General features: G+C 42.2%; 1 protein-coding gene across 3 annotated transcripts in view; it reads right to left on the reverse strand.

Annotated features, from left to right (window-relative positions):
* The window catches only part of CACNB1 (calcium voltage-gated channel auxiliary subunit beta 1), a 58,009-nt gene that overhangs the window by 17,250 nt on the left and 24,348 nt on the right, over nt 1-16,411 (reverse strand). For all 3 annotated transcript variants that reach the window (XM_069952111.1, XM_069952112.1, XM_069952113.1), the window contains 5 exons: nt 8,431-8,550; nt 7,126-7,248; nt 4,073-4,209; nt 3,862-3,935; nt 2,194-2,348 (listed from right to left, as the gene is read on the reverse strand). In XM_069952111.1, the coding sequence (XP_069808212.1) occupies nt 2,194-2,348; nt 3,862-3,935; nt 4,073-4,209; nt 7,126-7,248; nt 8,431-8,550 (609 nt within the window). The remainder of the gene's footprint in view (nt 1-2,193; nt 2,349-3,861; nt 3,936-4,072; nt 4,210-7,125; nt 7,249-8,430; nt 8,551-16,411) is intronic.

Consider the following 16,411-nt stretch of genomic DNA (forward strand, 5'->3'; position numbering starts at 1 on the left):
GGTGATGGGTACAGTAGGTGAGGACAAGTAGGAGGGATAAGATGAAGGGTGGTGAATAGTCAAAAGACAAGAAAGAGGAAACGTAGAAGGGGGAGAAGAGAACAAACCATGCGTGTTATTGCAATAATTACATGACGTGCATATGTAGAACATACATCCCTACAGGGATAATACGAGGAGATACACATAGACACAGATACGGCCATCACTACTAAAAGTCTGATGATTAAAGCTAAAATATTTTCAAAGGAACAAGCCCCTCTTGTCTAGGAAGTTTTAAACACATACCATAATTTATGTGACAAGGGGGTGTGGTTTAAAGGACAAGAGGGCATGGCCTCACAAAAAGAGCACATATCAAATCTGGCACTGATTGGGTGATGCTTAGCCACCCAGTGTAAGAGATGTGGTCAGCTGACTGTAACTAGGGCTTATTACTGGAGTAGGGCTTATATTTTAAAGGGGTAGTCCATTTAAACATAATTTTTGTTGCTGCCCATGGTGAGACTAACAATTCCTTCCATACTTATTATTATGTATTCAGTCTCCTTCCCCCAGTTCTGAGCTGCTGCTTTCTTCTGAAGACACAAAAATCTGTGTGTGAGCTTTTCTCTCTGTCTCCCCCTCCTGCCCCCTCCCTTCTGAGACGGTTGATATAAACAAGACCCTGGCAGGCTTTATCTCGAACACTGTATCTTCTTTGTAATGCCAGGAGGGTAAATTTGAGGTCAAGTTGCTAATGAACTCACTGTAAAAGAAGCCACAAAGTTGCATATAAAGCCTGCCAGGGACTTGTTTACATCAGCCGTCCCAGAAGGGAAGGGGGAGGAGGGGGAGACAGAGAGAAAAGGTCACACACATATTTACTTGTTTTCAGCAGAAAGCAGCGGCTCAGAACTGGGGGAAGGAGACTGAATAGATAATAACTAGTATGGAAGGAATTGTTAGTCTCACCATTGACAGCAACATATGTTGTTTGAGTGGAATATCCCTTTAAATCTACTCCATAAACCCTGCAAAATAAAGCTCGGTCTTATTTTTTAGGGTAGGTCTTATGTTTGGAAAAACACATTTATTTGCATACACTGTCCCAAGCAGCATTGCCTGGAAGTCTCCTTACACTTATGGGACTCTCCTCAATATGAACCAGTATCTCTGCAAAGCATCATAAATCTTTAGACTATCTTTGTTGTGTTTTATATCATCATAGCCTTTTCTTGTTGTTAGGGGTCAGTGCTGCAGCAGGGACTTGTGTCACACACCATCTGATCACTATAGCACAGGGGTAGGGAACCTCGGTCTCCAGCTGCTACAAAACTACAACTTCCATCATGGCTGGACAGCCAAAGCTTTAGCTTTGGCTGTCCAGGCATGATGGGAGTTGTAGTTTTTCAACAGCTGGAGAGCCAAGGTTCCCTATCCCTGATAAAGCAGTATGTGCCTCTTGTTTGACATATTTGCCCCATACAACCCATACTGGGCTTATATATTTTTTTATATCGTGTTACAGATATATATATATATATACCTGCAGTGACCAAATATGAAGCCAACCTTAGTATATTAGAATATCAGGAAAAAAATGAGAGTCGATAAGGTTGTTATTGCAAACCTTAAAGAAGCAGTTCACTTTTTATTTTTTCGCCCCCCCCTGGGTAGCCGCTGTCAAGTATACTTACAGAAGATGATCGGTGTCCCGTCGGTCAGTTCCGTCCCGCGGTGCCGTTCACATCGGGCGCGCTCACTTCCGCCGGCTGGTGCGAGTCCTCTTCTCTGACCAGTGATTATACGCCGGAAGTCACTCGCTTCCATGCATTCTCTATGGAAGCGCGTGACTTCCGGCGTTCAAATGACAAGGGAGAGAAGAGGAGTCACAGCGCCGGCGGAAGTGAGCGCGCGCCCGATGTGAACGGCACCGCGGGACGGAACTGACCGACGGGAACGGGACACCGATCATCTTCTGTAAGTATACTTGACAGCGGCTTCCCAGGGGGGCGAAAAAAAAAAAGTGAACTGCTTCTTTAACACAGAACGCAATAAACAAGAACATATACAAGACAGATACAAGTCCTTATAAACACTGCAAACCCAGGCTCATTGTTATCACAGTCCTGGATTAGGCCTCAATGACCAAACCGCACACCTTGATGGATCTCTGGGGTTAGTGGTCGCTACAGGTGAGCGACTGGTTACCTTCTTAAAGAAAGGGACACGTTTGGTAGTGGACGGGGGGGTTGTTACGCTCCCCGTGCTGTTGTGGGGTGTTGCCTGGGCAGCCTGAGGCTCGGCCTCCTCATACTCTAAATCAACAGCATCTATGTCATAAACTATCTGGTTTTCCAAAGGACCTGAAGATGGAGAGATGAGGAGACGCATATAGGACAGAATGAGAGGGGATACAGGAGGGGTTTATATCATGGGATAGATTTATCAAACATGGTGTAAAGTTAAACTGGCTCAGTTGCCCCTAGCAACCAATCAGATTACACTTTTCATTTCTCAAAGACTCTTTTCAAAATGAAAGGTGGAATCTGATTGGTTGCTAGGGGCAACTGAGCCAGTTTCACTTTACACCATTTTTTGATAAATCTCCCCCCATAGTGTATATGTTATGGCAATACAAAAGAAGTCAAGGAAAAAGGAAATAAAAATAATTTTTTTTCAAATCAACTGGTGCCAGAAAGTGCCAGAGATTTGTCATTTACTTCTATTAAAAAATCTCAAGTCTTCCAGTACTTATCAGCAGCTGTACGTCCTGTAAGGAAGTGGTGTATTCTTTTCAGTCTGGAGAGCAGGAGAGGTTTTCTATGGGGATTTGTTACAGCACTGGACAGTTCCTGTTATGGACAGAGGTGTCAGCAGAGAGCACTGTGTCAGACTACAAAGAATACACCACTTCCTGCAGGACAAACAGCAGCTGAAAAGTACTGGAAGATTGAAAAAAAATTAATAGAAGAAAATTACAAATATCTGGCACTTTCTGACACCAGTTGATGTGAAAGACAACATCTTTCACTAGAGTACCCCTAGTACTAGTACAGGTAAAGAAACATATACTAAAAAGCTAAAAAATATGAGAAGGTGGGATTTGTTGGATAACAGGGAAGACAGTCAAGGTTACCACGCACAAAAATAAATAAATAAATAAATAAAAATTTATATATATATATATATATATATATATAATGAAGAAGAAGAGAACGTTTGAAGAACTATTTAAAGGGAGTGTGTCACCTAGATTTTTTATTGGTTATAGCCAGATACTGAAACACGTTCTTTTTTTGCTAATTTGTTTGGTTTATCATAGTAATTTTTTTTATTTTATATATCATGGGGGCAGCCATTTTGCCTTAGCTGTTTTTAACAGCATTTAGAGAGATGCTTTACAGCAGGGAAAGAGAACATGCAGCCCTCCAGCGTCTGCAGAACTACAGTTCCCATCATGCCTGGCCAGTCAAAGATTGTATTTGACTGTTCAGACATGATGGGAACTGGAAGGCCAAAAGTTCCCCATTGCTGCTTTACAGTAAGCCCCATGGACATAGGCAACAATAAACAGTAACTGTCCCATTGACATGAATGGAAAAGGTTTCTGGGCATGCTCTGTGACATCTCCAGAGGCAATTCCACAAGGAGGGAGGCTCTGAGCTCTTAACATTCCCTATTTTCTTATCGCTATACTGCTGTCACCTGTCACCATACTCCTGTGATGATAAGGAGGACACTGCTGGGAAATGATCAGTACAGAACAGGAAGTGTTAACTTAGTTCTAGGCCTAGTGGCCAGATTGAAAATTGTCAAGATCTTTTTTCCTTTGTATTACTGTACATTGTATAGATCTTTCACATTTCCATCTCTTACCTGTTGCTGGAGGGGTAGGTCTGCGGGTACCACCGCCTACATCGCCTAAACTGTTCGAATTTCCAATGGATTTACTACAAGGTAAGAAAGTACATCTGTCAGTATGCTAACCTGGTGAGCAAGGGGTAAATGCATAATAAATATAATATAGGAAAGGAGACCACAAAAATAAATTGATGACCCCCCCCCCCCCCCCCACAAAAGTGTCCACCTGGTACTGAGGCGGCTCTGTCGCATCTTCTGTTCTTGTAGCATCCTCATATGTTCCAACTTGACGGGAGAGGGAATGAAACCAACTTCACAGCCCTCCCTGACTGCGCGTCCAATCCACCAGTCATTGTTATATTTCTGGGTTAAAAGAAAAGCAGGTTATTGGAAGATCTTATGGTCCAATATCCAATTTGTTACTTGGTGTACTAAGAGAATGTATCATCTTTCTTAAAAAGGTAATTATGGCAAAAAAAAATCTTTCAGATCAACTGGTCGGAAAGTTATATACATTTTTAATTTACTTCTATTTAAAAATCTCAAGTATTCCGGTACTTTTCAGCTGCTTTATGTCCTGCAGGAAGTGGTGTATTCTTCCTAGTCTGACACAGTGCTCTCTGCTGCGTGACATGAACTGTCCAGAGCAGGAGAGGTTTTCTATGGGGGCTACTTTGCTGCTGCTCTGGACAGTTCCTGTCATGGACAGAGTTGGCAGCAGAGAGCACAGCGTCAGACTGGAAAGAAAACACCACTTCCTGCAGGGCATACACCAGCTGATAAGCACTGGAAGACTTCAGATTTTTAAATGGAAGTAAATTACAAATCTCTGGCACCAGTTGCTTTGAAAGAAAAATTTGCTGGGGTTCACCTTTGGGTATGACCAACCACCAGTCTGGTTGCAGGGGGGTCCTAATGTTCCTGAGAACATAATCTTAATGTGGAGGTCATACCTAGAAAACCTCATATATGATATAATAATGTGAACGATCATCATTCAAGTCAGCATTGTTTCTGACAGAGATGTTACGCAGAAGGCACAAAGGCCGTCAGGGCCTGTCTGTGTCCTAGGTGCTGTGTTAGGATTGCCTCAGCCATTTAGGTACAAAGCTAAAGCAATAAAGTGAATGATCCTCTGGTTTATTACATATATTGATTCTGCTAACATACTGAATTTCTTCATGTGTCAGTTTTCGCAGATGGGCTTAGATGGTTGCTATGGGACATTAGCAGTATGGACGTATACACAGTGGTGCACATGTGAATGAGAGGCCTGGTGTAGGTTACTGGAGCAGGGAGATCACACGCTGTTCAGTAAGTACTTCACACATTGTCAATCCTTAAAGGGATAAAAGTCGATGGGTTTGCACGGTATGAACTCGGTGAACCTCAGAGTTCAAAGATTCTGTGACAACAGCTGATCACCATAGACATCATGCAGTGAGCAGAACACACATCTGCCTCCTTGAATCTAGAACACAGCTACTTTGATGCATAAACAGCACCACTGCTGTCCTCAGGTTGTGTGTGGTATTACAGTTCAGCTCCATTCACTTCATTGGGACCGAGCTTCAAAACCCACACCCAAACTGAGGACAAGGTTGGTGCTTTCTAAGCCTGGATAACCCCCTTTAAATAACAAGACCACAAATCAGTTAGCGGTGAGCCTTAATCTGTATCATAAAGTGCAGAGTTTAGTCTGCCATGAAACAATCCTCCATGTGCTGCAACCTGGGAAAATTATACGTGTCAGTCAATTTTTTTTACAAATATAATACAAATAAGCAAGACCCAGCCCAACCACAGGTTTAGAGACCCAAAGCCGTTTGGGAAAAAATCATACTTAGCCATGCTGGGGGGGACATGTCAGTAATGTATACTTACCTGTCTCGCTCCAACACAGCTGCTGTTTCCAGCAGTGGCAAAAACATGCCCCGTCCCCATAGTCCTGTCAGCATAGGCTCTATTCTGAGTGTCTATTTCCAGTGGGAGTGGTGCGTCATTTTCGAAATGTTGACAACAGCACAGAGCGGATGGCCCCTAAACTAGAAGTGGCGGTGGAGCCAGACAGGTAAGTATACAGTTCTGACAGGTCCCCCACAGCTCCGCTATCATGGCTAAGCATGAATTATTCACAGACAACACCTTAAAAGTATCATAGTCATCTAGGATGTTTTCATTCCAGATCATTAGATCTGCGATAGGGATGGGAATTATAACGTTCATGTGAAAGGGGCCTAAATGGGTCACTGGATCCATAAGATATGGTTTACTTATCCAGCGCTACAGAAACATGGCCACTTTTCCCCCTACTGTTGTCTCCAGTTCAGGTGCGGTTGGCAATTAAGCTCCATTTACTTCAATGGAACTGGTTTCAAAACCCCACCCAATCTGGAGACAGCAGTAGGGGGAAAGTGGCCATTTTTTTGTAGCGCTGGATAACCCCTTTAAAGGGGCTATCCCAAGTTATCCAATATTCACAGGATAGGATATAGCTGATCAGTGGGTGTCCAACATGTGGGACCCTACTGATCCCCTTCAGCAACTTTCAGAAGTGCCATACAGAATCAATGATGGTCAGTTATCTGGATCGGTGGGGATAGGGGATAATTTTCAATCTTGTGATAATCCCTGTAAGGGACCCTGTCACAGTGACGGGATCTCTTATGACAATGTTATGTGATTCACTCTGAACAGCTGTCACAGTTATAACTTCAGCCGGGAAGAAGACTTCGAGTCATGGGGGCGGTCTGCTGGCCCAGACTGACAGATCTCTATGTACTTGCTTACAGCTAGGGATCAGCCATGATTTCCCAACAGCATGGATTCCTTTCTTACTCCATATTCTGGATAGCATGGATATTCTTTTAGCATGTTCATTCAAAACGACGACAACCGTGACGGTCTGCTGCACGTCTAAGGATGGTCCAGGCAGCCCCTCCTGGTGCTCCCTATTTGCTAAGGGTGGGTTCACACTGCGTTTTTGCAATCCGTTTAACGGATCCGTTTTTTTAACGATCACAAAAGTAGTGTCAACAGTACTTTATTGTGCGTGAAAAAAATGCATCTGTTTTTTTTTAATAATGGAAGTCAATGGAAAAATGGATCAAAAACGGATGCACACAAATGCATCAGTTTTTTTGCAAAAAACTGATTCATTAAACGGATGCTGAAAACGCAGTGTGAACCTAGCCTGACCATGTATAATATCATCAGCTGTTATATCTCTTTCTCTCTTGATTATCACATTATCATGCCCCCTATAAGTTCCTGTCGTACCTCCTTGATGTGAAGGAAATCTTTGGGATCAAAGTTAATGGACATCCCCTGCACTGGAGCGTCATCTCCGGGAGCTGGGTTATATCCTACATTCGTCCGTACTGCGAAAGCCACCGGCTTGGTCTGTGAGGAGACATAAGACATTGATCAATAAGACAGCACTATACAACATAAGACTAAACAGCTCTTCCCAGTCTTAGAGCGGTATTAGACGAAACTATTTTCATGTTCTCCATTCAATGATTGAAACAATCAATCTTGAGAACGATGTAAAAAATCGCTTAACAGAATACACAAAACGATTACCGTTATTAAAGGGGTAGTTCACCAAAAAATTATTTATTTCAAATCAACTGGTGACAGAAAGTGCCAGAGTTTTGTAATGTACTTTTATTAAAAAATTTCCAGTCTTCCAGTACTTATCAGCTGCTGTATGTCCTACAGGAAGTGATTTTTTTTCTCCAGTCTGACACAGTGCTCTCTGCCGCCACCTCTGTCCATGTCAGGAAGTGTCCATAGCAGCAGCAAATCCCCATAGCAAGCCTCTCCTGCTCTCCAGACTGGAAAAAACATCACTTCCTGCAGGACAAACAGCAACTGATAAGTACTGGAAGATTTGAGATTTTTTAAATAGAAGTAAATTACAAATCTCTGGCACTTTCTGGCACTAGCTGATTTGAAAGAAAAAAAAACAAGGTGAACAACCCCTTTAACAATTGTTATCACAGTCGTCATATGCTCGCTCGAACAACCCACACACATGTTTAGGCTATGTGCAGACTATGTAATAGACCGGCTGTTCCGTGACCCGGCCGGGTCACGGAACGGCCGGTCTCTGAAAAGATCATCCCGGCTGGTACAGTATCAGTCGGATGATCTTTGCAGCCACAGAGTTCTGATACGGGCGCATCCGTGCGCGCCCGCATCAGAACTCCTCACAGCTCACTATGGAGCAAGCGGCCGGAGTTGTTTGCGGTGGCGCCAGGAATACTGGCTGGAGCATCTACTATGTGTATACACTCTGGCCGGGATCCCATAGACGGCCAGGTAACGTATATTTTCAGACTAATCATGGCCGTTGTACAACAGCTGTGGTTTTACGAAAATATACGTTGTGTGAACATAGCCTTAATCTGCAAACGGCTTATTAGATGAACAGATATGCAAATGATGATGATTTTTTTTTGACATGTTGAAAGACAACGCCAAAACGGCTTATGATGGCTAGGTGTTATAACACGGGCAGATAATCGCTCATTTTCGTCCGTTATAGCGAGTTTTTACCCTCCGTGTAAGGGTCCTTACCTTTGCTTTTTCCAGTTGTGCTAGAGCATGGCGTTCTGCCTCTTTTCGTAAAGCCTCCCTGTCTTCTTCGAGGGACACATCTGAATCAGATGGGCGACTAGTATAAGACTCTGCTGACCCCTGGATGAAGAGAATAACTTGTCAGATCATATGGACGGAACTTGTTAGATAACCGACATTCGGTAAGTTCTAAAGTAAAGTCACAGATTGAGAGACGTTACAGGAAAGAAACACATTAGACGTGTAACATATAAGGCAACAGACACTCACCTCATGATCAAAACTGAATACATACATTTCTCCTATACCGATCTATTCAGTCTATGGTAAGCACTCTATCAATTACAATTGGCCATAAGCGCCCTAAAAAAGTTATAGCCGCTGACTTAAACCCATAAAAGAGTTTCTTAGTAACTTGTAAATGACTAAAGACGCCACACAAAGAAACAAGCACTTCCTATCTCCTATCCTAAGTTGCTCTTCCGACTGGCAGGCCCACCCCCGTGAGGTCAGAGTGGCAGTGACAGACTTCTCCATGGAGAGCTAGGGACAGGTGGCCAGCAGCTTTGGGAGCCAGAGACACGGCCCAGGACAGTAAAGAAGCTGACACAATGATTGATAAAAACATGTGTCCGCACTACTACTCATTTTACTGTACTGCTACACCCACCCCGTTCACTGCTATGAGATCCCACCTCCCAAATACCCTCAAAACAACACCCTGGAATGCTAGTAAAAAAAAGACTAATCTTAGATAAAACCAAAAGGTTCAGAATTTGGAAAATTGATTGTGTATATGTAACGAATTTGGAACCTCATACATTAAAGACCTGATATTGACTGTAAATATGTGTATAATTTAAAGGGGCTGTCCCAATGCTGCAATAGGAGTTTGGGGTAAAAATAAAAAAAAAATAATACCTGCCCCAATACTCCTGCCGCACCCATCTTGGATGATCCCCGATTCTGGCCGTCTGGGTCCGTACTACGGCTAATGATTGGCTGAGCAGGCACTTCCTTCATGTTGTGATGAAAGCAGGAAGTGCTGCTCAGCTAGGACCAGGGACCATCAGGATGGATATGATGGGGAATCAAGGGAGGGGAGTATAATTTTTTTTCTATTTTATGCCTGTCCAAGCTTATTCACCACAATTTTGTGGCATAGGAAAAGCCCTTTAAGCTGGGCATATACATCCAGTAAAATAGCTGTTAGGTTGAAAACTATCTGCCTACATACTACATACACTTGCATACATGCAGGTTTATTACAAAGTTAAATTAGTGTTTATGGCTTATATCCTGATACAACACAGGTTGGGCATATTGACATCCAACATGTCAGATCTGTCGTTGGGGGTCAGTTAGAATGCTCCCAAACACATCATGCTGTCCTTCTGCCTGCCATATTGTCTTCATTGACCCACTTCCTGTCTAGTGTGCATCATGTAACAGACTTCCTGTTTCTGTTGTACTCTCTAGCTGGGAATTCCACCAACTTTATCTCCCTCCCACTATACCTACAGTAGTGTAGTGGATAGGGTTAGGGTGGTATTACACGGAACGAATATCGTTCGAAAAAAATCGTTAAATGGTTCGGATTTGAACAATAATCTGTAGTCTAATAGCAGACAACGGTTAAACGACCAACGAGAAATCGTTGGTCGTTTAATAGAATTTGGACCTATTTTTATTGTTGACCGTTTGCAAATCGTTTGCATGTAATAAGACGTTGTTTGATCGTTCGCAGTAGCGGCGAACGCAGTGGCCACGACAGGATGAACACAACGATCATAAGTAACAATCATTGCTCCGTGTAATTGGGTGAACAATTTCAGGTCGTTCACCATAGCGGTCATTTGAGTTTGTTTATCGTTAATTTTTGATTTCGAAAAATCGCTTTGTGTAATAGTACCCTTATACTCAAGATTGTTTAGTGTGAAGGAAATAGAGCTGACTGAATTCCCAGTTAGAGTGTATAACAGGAACAGGAAGTTCATTACAGGATGTACACTACAGATCATAACAGCAGACAGTTTGCATCAGCAGCAGAAGGAAGGCATGAAAGACCACAGAAAGGTAGTAAAATAACTTTATCAACACATGGTAATAAAACAGTTGAAAATAGTTTCAAAGTCAGAAACCCCCTTTAAGTGTTGTGTCTTTTAGAGTGGATTACAAGTGGTGTATATTTACCACCCTTAGGCCCCCGGTATTTACACACCCCTATGAAATGTATTTAAAAAAAAACTTGCCAGGAAGTGTCAGGGATTTGGAAATGACTTCTATTAAAAAAAAAATCTCAAGTCTTCCAGTACTTATCAGCTGCTGTATGTCCTGCAGGAAATGTTATATTCTTTCCAGTCTGGAGAGCAGGAGAGGTTTTCTATAGGGATTTGCTACTACTCTGGACAGTTCCTAACATGGACAGAGGTGGCAGCAGAGAGCACCGTGTCAGACTGGAAAGAATACACCACTTCCTGCAGGACATTCAGCAGCTGATAAGTACTGGAAGACAATATTTTTTTATTAGAATCAAATAACAAATCTCTGGCAATTTCTGGCACCAGTTGCTTTGCAACTCTTACTTTCCTACTTTCCTATACACATGTATGCCCAGTTAAGCAGAGTGTGCTCATGTTCTCAATGGGGACCATTGAATATAATAATATAGTGCACTATGGAGGCAGACAGACTCGGCTCTGCTACATGGGCCTAACTACAATGATAGCAGCTTCACAAGACTCTAATGTAAAAGTGGATAACTTCCAGGAGCCATGATTTCTATTTATAATCCATCCACATGGCAGGGCACTGAAGTAACAGCTAGGGGTGACTGTATCATGATCAGGGAGACATTGTGTGCCGGACATATTGTTTCAGTGCACAGAAGAGCGAGCTCTTGTGGCGTCCTCTGATGAATGTGTCTGTATGAGGAGGCATATATTATGTAAGGATATCAGCATTATCCTTCACAGCAGCACACTGGCCGCCCTCACAAAGGATGAGCCAAATAAAAGGAGGAAAGGGACATGAGAAGACCAGCATGGCTACTTGTTCTTCATTTATACCTGCACATCTGTGCCCTAATGCTAACTAGCAATGATGTTACATGCTGCGGTATACTGAATAATAATGTGATATACTGCTATATATAGTGATGTTATATACTGCGGTATACTGTATAATAATGTGATATACTGCTATATATAGTGACGTTATATGCTGCGGTATACTGAATAATAATGTGATATACTGCTATAAATATAAATATCATATGAATATACTGCTATATATAGTGATGTTATATACTGCGGTATACTGTATAATAATGTGATATACTGCTATATATAGTGATGTTATATACTGCGGTATATTGTATAATAATGTGATATACTGCTATATATAGTGACGTTATATACTGCGGTATACTGTATAATAATGTGATATACTGCTATATATAGTGATGTTATATACTGCGGTATATTGTATAATAATATAATATACTGCTATATATATATATATATATATATATATATATAATTAAATATAAAAAGATATCTTATGCTGCCGTATACTGTATAATGATGAAATACACTGCTATACATAGTGATGTTATATGCTGCGGTATACTGTAATGATGAAATATACTGTTATATATTGTGATGTTATATGTTGCTGTATATTGTATAATAATGAAATATACTGATTAGGGATGGTCCGAACCCTCCGAGGTTCGGGTTTGTATGAACCTGAACGCTCGGCATCAGATTCCCGCTGTCTGCCCGCTCCGTGGAGAGGGTGGATACAGCGGGAGGACCGCCTGGAAAACTGAGATACAGCCTATGGCTATGACTCTATCCCAGTTTTCCGGTGCAGGTCCCTTGGTTCATCCCAGTGCAGGTCCCTTGGTTCACACGGGTCTCTACGCTAACTCCACACTGTGTCTGTCAGCGACCGCCAACCCCGCAAAGTGTGCATGTGCAGGGAAGTGAGGCCATGGAATGACCCCGCAACCCTAATGTCACAGGACCAATCCCAAAATGCCCCACCAAAACCCAGCTCGCGGAGAAGGCTGCCCCCAAACAACACAAGTGTGAATGTGGTATTGCACTCACCACTGCTGCTGCAGACAGAATGGGAAAGACATAAGGTACTGACATGTGAGCACAAGTATATCCTACCAATTTGGGTCATGTGGGTCTTATGAAGGGGAGTGCCAGCTGCTCAGAAAAGGGAGAACTATAAAATACGACATTTTGGGTTTGGTCCTGTGACATTGGGGTTGCAGGGCCTTCCCTGCATGTGCACTTTGCGGGGTCGCTGACCGACACAGTGTGGAGTTAGCGTAGGGACCCGTGTGAACCAGCGGACCTGCACGTGGTACACGAGGCAGTATGGTTTGATCAAATTATTTACCAACATCCTGGCATTGGTTTTTAAAATAGGCCTAGCGGCATTAGTATCAGCCGTAGGTGGGATGTGCAGCCGCTCCTCTCTCTCCATGTCATATAATGAAAAATAATCTGCTATACATAGTGATGTTATATGCTACGGTATAATATGTATGTATGTATATATATATACAGTATATTATATACACACAGTATATTATATATACACACACACACACACAGTGGTACCTTGGTTTAAGAGTAAATTGGATTAAGAGTGTTTTGCAAGAGGAGCTCACAGTTTTTCAAAGTTTGTAGCTTGGTTTAAGAGCATTGCTTTGGTTTAAGAGCTCCCTGTACTGGGTGGGAGGGGGAGTGGGGGAGGGGCATGGCCTGCACATGGTGGTCTACAGCCCTGTACTCTGACTATGGGCCCTATTGCACGGGGCGATTATCGCTTGCATAATCGCTAACGATAAACGATACAAACGACCGCTATTACGAAAGACCTAAAATTGTTCACACATTTACATGGAAAGATAATCGTTACTTATGATCGTTCTTGCGGTCGTCTTGTCGTCGCTATTGCGTTCGTCACTACTGCGAACGACCGAATGACTTTTTATTCAATGCGAACGATTTGCGAACGAGCAACGATAAAAATAGGTCCAGGTCTTATTAAACGATCAACGATTTCTCGTTCGGTCGTTAGTCGTTAACTGCTATTCAAACTAATGATTATCGTTTAGATTCGAACGAATTAACGATAATCTGAACGATAATCGTCCGGTCTGCCATGATTTGGAAGATGAGGGAGACTTCCTAAGGGTCCATTTACACAGAAAGATTATCTGACAGATTATCTGCCAAAGATTTGAAGCCAAACCCAGAATGGACTATAAACAGAGATCAGGTCATAAAGAAAAGCCTGAGATTTCTCCTCTTTTCAAATCCATTTCTGGCTTTGGCTTCAAATCTTTGGCAGATAATCTGTCAGATAATCTTTCTGTGTAAATGGACCCTTATGGTGCGTTTACACAGACAGATTTATCTGACAGATTTTGGAAGCCAAAGCCAGGAATGGATTTGAAAAGAGAAGACGTCTAAATCTTTCCTTTATGACCTGTTCCCTGTTTATAGTCTGTCCCTGGCTTTGGCTTAAAAAATCTGCCAGATAAATCTGTCGCACCATTAGGAAGTCTCCCTCACCTTCTAAATCATGGCAGATCTGTCAGCCCTTGTGTTTCCCATCCTCTCCATTCCTGCTATAATGTGCCTGCCCTCACACTCATCTATACACACTGCTGCTATAATGTGCCTGCACTTACACTCAGCTATACACACTCCTGTATAGAAAGTTTCTGTCACTGTCCTCCTGCACAGCTCTGTGATTCTCACTTCATGATTGGTCCATGCTGAACACGGCCCTTTCCCATTGCTGTCATGTGACCACACAGACCTCTGACAGCAGCCCTGCTTCTCTATTCTAGCCTGTTGGTACTACACTACTGCATTATGGGGATCTGCAGCTCCTTCCTGTATCTACAAACTGCTGCTGTATTTCCAGGTTTATACACTATACAGTATACACCACATGCTGATTGCTATACTGTACAGTAACTTATATAATATCACATATTCAGCTGTTTCTAATTGTTTGTTTCAGCTGTTCTACATTTTATTTAAAAAAAAAAAAAAAAATCATTACTTTTTGAGGTGTGGAACCAATTGTGTGCATTTCAGTGATTTCTTATGGGAAAATTTGCTTTGGTTTAAGAGTGGATTTGGATTACAACCACAGTCCCAGAACAAATTATGCTCGTAATCGAAGGCACCACTATATATATATAGTGCTGTCATATGCTGATGTCTACTGTCACCTGCTTCATTATATTGTGTGATGTCACGTGCTGCTTTATACCGTATGATGATGTCACGTGCTGCTTTATATAGTGATATCACACGCTATTGTATAATGTCACATACTGTTGTATACCGTATGATGATGTAACCTGCTGCTGTATACTTTATGATGTCATACAGTGATGTCACATGCTACTGTATACTGTCACACAGTGCTGTATACTGTGTACTGTGTTTATATAGTGACAGTACATGCTGCTGTATATAATGACAGCAGTTGTTTTTAATGTGTATATAGCATATAGAACGGCATTATTCCTTGCTTTAGCGGTGTGCTACCCTCAGTGTGCGGTTAGTATAACATACACCCACGTCACCCATTTTCTCACGTTATGTGTCACATACACTGAAGGCCCCAGGCAGCGGAGCTCGAGGAAACATCTTCACATTCCCTTAGCTATGTATGGCGTTATAGGTGTTATAGCTGTATGTAACATTGCCAGTACAATTGCCATTGTAGGATTACAAGCAGTTTGGGCTATAATACATGTTCAAAAATGTGCCTATAATATGGGGACACCGGGATACCCCTTTAAGGTTTGCATCCAAGGAAAGAGTCCCCAGATTGTGTTTGGTATTACAACTCAGCTCTATTCACTTCAATGAAGCTGAGATGCAATACCACATTCGAACTGAGGGCAAAAAAAGGTGCTGTTTCTGGAAGAAAGCTGCTATGTTTTTCTAATCCCGGACAATCCCTTTAAGGGCCCTATTCCACCGGACGATTATCGTTCAGATTATAGTTAAATCGTTCGAATCTAAACGATAATCGTTCGGTTGAAATGCAGTTAACGATTAACGACCGAACGAGAAATCGTTGATCGCTTTATAAGACCTGGACCTATTTTTATCGTTGCTCGCTCGCAAAACGTTCGCAAATCGTTCGCATTGAATAAGACATCGTTTGGTTGTTTGCAATAGATACGAACGCAATAGTGAATAAATAGCAAAGAAAAAACTATCGCAATTACGATCATAAGTAACGATTATCGTTCCATGGAAATGACTGAACGTTTTCAGGTCTTTCGCAATAGTGGTTGTTTGAGATCGTTAATCGTTAACGATTATGCAAACAATAATCGTCCGGTGGAATAGGGCCCTAACTTTAGGGGTCTACATACACAGATTCACACAGGGTCACATTGCTGTCATATCTGTTGCACGCTGACACAGTGCTCTCTGCTGCCACCTCTGTCCATGTCAGGAATTGTCCAGAACAGTAGCAAATCCCCATAGAAACCTCTCCTGCTCTGGAAGTTCCTGACATGGACAGAGGTGGCAGCAGAGAGCGCTGTGTCAGACTGGAAAGAAAACACCACTTCCTGCAGGACATACAGCAGCAGATAAGTATGGTAACGCTTGAGATTTGTAAATAGAAGAAGATTACAAATTTGTATAACTTTCTGACACCAGTTGATCTGAAAGAAAAACATTTTCACCGGAGTGCCTCTTTAAGTGTGGGATTATAGCAGGTAAGATGGTTGTGTACATGGGACCTAATTGTCACCTTAGCTCCCATAATGCATTGCTCTCTGTAGGCTCCATTCCTATCCTTTTCTACCCCTATGTTTGGCATGTACATCAGGAACATAGGAATAGCCCCTGGGCCCCAATGCACCATTTATATACCAAGGGCCATTTATAATACCAATGTCTTGTGATGTTGT

Source organism: Dendropsophus ebraccatus, chromosome 14 (genome assembly GCF_027789765.1).
Source record: "Dendropsophus ebraccatus isolate aDenEbr1 chromosome 14, aDenEbr1.pat, whole genome shotgun sequence".
NCBI lineage: Eukaryota > Metazoa > Chordata > Amphibia > Anura > Hylidae > Dendropsophus > Dendropsophus ebraccatus.